Source organism: Cyprinodon variegatus, unplaced genomic scaffold, assembly GCF_000732505.1.
Source record: "Cyprinodon variegatus isolate N-32 unplaced genomic scaffold, C_variegatus-1.0 Scaffold553, whole genome shotgun sequence".
NCBI lineage: Eukaryota > Metazoa > Chordata > Actinopteri > Cyprinodontiformes > Cyprinodontidae > Cyprinodon > Cyprinodon variegatus.
In genome coordinates, this window is record NW_015151006.1 from 417,225 (window position 1) to 421,687 (window position 4,463).

General features: G+C 45.4%; 1 protein-coding gene across 1 annotated transcript in view; it reads left to right on the forward strand.

Annotated features, from left to right (window-relative positions):
* Nucleotides 1–2,678: 2,678 nt before the first annotated feature.
* Nucleotides 2,679–4,463, forward strand: part of LOC107095509 (hormone-sensitive lipase-like) — a 10,051-nt gene continuing 8,266 nt past the window's right edge. The window contains exon 1 of the mRNA XM_015391640.1: nucleotides 2,679–2,757. Within this exon, the coding sequence (XP_015247126.1) occupies nucleotides 2,679–2,757 (79 nt within the window). The remainder of the gene's footprint in view (nucleotides 2,758–4,463) is intronic.

Consider the following 4,463-nt stretch of genomic DNA (forward strand, 5'->3'; position numbering starts at 1 on the left):
ATATATATATATATATATAGATATATATCAATGGCGTCTCCCCCATTGAGGAAAGGGAGGAAGATCCTCCCTAAAAAAATTGTCAAAACTTGCAGAAGATATTATAATAAAAACATAAAGCGTATTAATTATATAATTGTTGGTATTTCATAGGTATTTAGTAGGTTGTTTGCGGTAAAATTCTATTTTAGCACTTCTAAATCGCTAAACGGTCCGCTGAGGACCGTCCTCCCTAACCCCAGAAGGGTACTGGGATGTGAGCAGCAGCCTTTCTCATTCCTGCAGGAAAAGCTCTGTTTGAAAAACCCTTTGTCCTTCAGATTCATTTTTGTCCTATATGAAATATGAACTTACAATATTTTGAATCTAACAATAAACAAGGCTTGGCTAGAGTACCCCAAACTGGCAAACAATCTGGCGCCGAAGTAGTGGCAACCAACAGCTCAAGAGCAGTCCGGTGATGAGGTAACCGTCCGCAGGTGTGTGAGGAGGTGGACCGGAACCAGGTGCCTCCTGGTGGTGGAAGGCTGAACACAAAGACAAGATGAACAGACAAACACAAAAAACTGGAGTCCTGACAGTACCCCCCCCTCAACGACCACCACCCGGCGGTCCAGAGGAACCGGAGGGTTGAGAGAGGCGGAAATCTCTAATGAGGGAGGGGTCAGGATATACGATTCCGGGACCCAGGAGCGATCTTCGGGACTGTAACCCTCCCAGTCTATGAGGTATTTGCACCCACGCTCACAGGGACGGGCATCGATGATGCATCGAACCGTGTAGGCGGGGTGGCCATCAATGTCCAAAGGGGGACACATGGAAGGTGGGATGGATGCGAAGAGATGGTCCTCTCCACCTTATAAGGACCAATGAATTTGGGGGACATCTTCCTAGACATTGATTTGAGGGGGATGTCACAAGTGGAGAGCCAGACCTTCTGGCCCGGGCGATAGGAAGGGGCAGCTCTCCTCCTACGATTAGCCCACTGTTGATTCTGCTGGGAGGTCCTTCCCAGGGCCGTCCTGGCCAGGTTCCAGAAGGTCCAGCAGCGGCGAATGTGCTGTTGGACGGAGGAAACAGTGATGTCTGCCTCTTCTGAGAGAAACAGGGGTGGCTGGTATCCGAGGGAGACCTCAAAAGGGGATAGACCTGTAGCTGTGAAGACACTAGAATTATGAGCGTATTCCACCCAGGACAAAAGTTGACTTCAGTTTGTAGGATCCATTTCAGTGAGACATCTGAGGCTTGTTTCTAACTCCTGGTTCATCCTTTCGTCTTGACCGTTGGATTGGGGGTGGTAACCGAAAGTGAGAGAGACCTTGGCCCAAAGCGCCGAGCAAAATCCTCTCCACACCTGGGAGATGAACTGCGGGCCGCGGTCAGACAGGATTTCCAGGGGGATTCCGTGAAGACGGAAGATATGCTTAACAAGAAGTTGGGTAGTTTGCAGAGCAGTAGGTAGTTTTCTCAATGGAACGAGATGACAGGCCTTGGAAAAGTGACCTATAATAGTGAGGATGGTTGTCATACCTTTGGATGTGGGGAGTCCAGTAACAAAGTCGATTGCAATGTGAGACCAGGGTCGCTTGGGGATGGCTAATGATTGAAGTAGACCAGAAGGAGGTTGATGAGAGGGCATGTTGCGTGCACAGGTGGGGCAGGCTAGCACGAATTCCTTGACATCCTTCAACAAGGAGGGCCACCAAAAGCGACGACTAATTTGGGCAACCGTCCTGCTTATCCCGGTATGCGCAGAGAACTTGGAAGAATGCATCCAGTTAATTACTCAGGCTCGTAAGGAGGTAGATACATACATTCGCTTAGGTGGCCCAGTTCCAGGATCTGGTTCAGTCTGTTGGGCCTGTTTGATTAAATCCTCAATCTCCCAGGTGACCGCATCGACGCAGCAGCTAGGAGGCAGGATGGGAGCTGCCGACTCTTCAGATTCATCTGGGGAAAACTGCCTAGAAAGCGCATCCGGTTTGACGTTCCAAGAGCCAGGGCGAAAAGAGATTGAGAGGCTGAATTGGGAGAAAAATGAAGACCAACGAGATTGACGGGGGTTGAGTCTTTTAGCAGATTGAATGTAGGATAGATTTTTGTGGTCAGTCCAAACCTGAACCGGGTGTGCAGCTCCTTCTAGCCAGTGTCTCCATTCTTCCAGAGCCAATTTAATGGCTAGAAGTTCTCAATGTCCAACTTCATAATTTCTTTCTGCTGGAGTGAGCCTGCGAGAGAAAAAGGCACAGGGGTGTAGCTTGTTATCGGTACCGGAAACTTGGGAGAACAGCTCCATCTCCAGAATCTGAGGCGTCCACCTCCACCACAAACTGTTTGGAGAGATCTGGCTGAGTGAGAACAGGAGCATTAGCAAAACGTCTCTTAAGGTGAGAGAAGGCTACTTCAGCCTCAGGGGACCACACAAAGGGGACCTTGGAAGAGATCAGAGCAGTCAGAGGAAGAGCTGTTTGACTGTAGTTGCGGATAAACCTTCTGTAGAAGTTGGCGAAACCCAGGAAACGTTGGAGCTGCTTGCGAGTCTCTGGCTTTGGCCAGTCCAAAACGGCTTTAATTTTTTCCTCAGTGGGTCTTACCTGNTTTACCAGTTTTTGATCCAGTTGGGCGGAGCTTTTCCGAGTCTGTGATCCAGAGAGAGGGGAGCAGGCAGGCCGATCAGAATGACTCAGAGATGCGGGGATCTAGAGGCAGAGAAGAGAGAGAGGCTCGGTATCAGGAGGCAGATCGGGTCAGAAACAGGTAGACAATCAGGTAATCTTTTAGATGCTGGACTATTCGTAGCGGGTTGGCTCGAGATAATCTGGCACAGAGGACCGATCTGATCGGGTTTATAAACTGCTGAAAACAGGTGACTCCGATAAGAGCTGATTGCGGACGGGAGGAGCAGAGCAGGTGTATGGACTGAGTGATCAGGCCAGAATCAGTGCAGAAACCATTACAAAAGATCCGCATGTGGCTCCGGAGCCGCGGGTTGCCGACCCCTGAACGGCCGTTCCACCCCGGTCTCAGGTGTAGCCTCTAGTTTTCTTCCTGTTGTTGGTTAATAAAGGTCAGATGTTGGTGAGTCTACATCCAACAGAGTTCCCAGGTCAGTCCAGGTGGACCTCTGGTTCTCGGCAGGTCTGCCGGTGGTCCATCCTGTCTCTATGATCAGTTGATGGATCGATTCAAACTTAACCCTGCCTTATCCTGACCAGAACCTTCACCCGTCTGCTGGGTTCCTTGGTCTGGTTTCAGTTTTATTTAGGGGCATCCAGCTAAAGTGGGAATGAATAGGAATGCAAAACTTTGTATCTTTTTTTTAAATGATTAAAATGATTATGACATTAGGAAACAAGAATCAGTTTAAATAAAAAGTCACAAAAATAAAACAGAGCTGGTTCCAAATGAAAGGAGCTTTTATCCTGAAAACTCTTTGGGAATCCCGATCACAATTGGATCCTTTTGGCATAAAACGAAGTCTTCAAAGTCTGAATCGAAATCTAGATAAGTCATTCTTAAAATAAGTGCATTTGTTCTTGGATTAAGGAGGTAAAAGAGACATTTTGCCAACGGAACAAGACAATTTACACTTAAAATAAGAAAACACAATTGCATTATCTTATTTCAAGTGCATATTATCTAATTATCTTATTCTAAGAGTGAAAATACTCATCCCATTGGCAAATTATCTCATTTACCTACTCACATTAAGGGTAAATACGCTTAATTTAAGGAATTTTTTTTTCCAGTGCACTAAACCGCTTTAGTTGGAGCGAAACAGGAGACATGTGACCTTAGATGGTGTTTCCTGTTCATTCTGACCTCCATGTTTTTGGATGAACCAAGACATTTTCAGGGAATTGTTTGGACCTACAGCAAAGGAAAGAGTTATGAAGAGCAATGCATGATGGGAGTTTTTGCAGCATCATTTTTTTTTAACAGTAAAATTCAGATTTTTATTCAAAATAGTGAAATTAAAAGAAAGCTCTGCAGCTGTGATTCTGTAAGGTGGAGATAAAGGAAAGCTGAGCACCAAAATGGACCTTAGAGATGAAGTAGAAAAACTTTTCTAGATTTTCACTCATTCGGTGTTTCAGAGAGACGTTTACATCCAAAACAATTGATCTCTTGAAGTTTTCCGTCTAAAAATGTGTGTTTTCTCTGAACCGGTCTTTATTGTCACTTTGTACTTAGTTTTTTTATGGCTCCCATTACATTTCCATTCCCTAAAGTGCAACAGTGATGAAATGTAAACATTGTGGGAGGAAAGACATGTTGCGAAAAAAAAACAAACGCATTGATAAGGTCAGTTTGATGCAGAGTCTGTGATAGGAAATAAAAATCAGCGGGGTCTAAATAAAGAAAATCATCAACCAGTAAAGGTCTCGAGACATTTTTAATCATAAACCGTTACTTTAAACAGAATATAAAAATGAAATAAAATGCAGGTGTTTATACGTCCA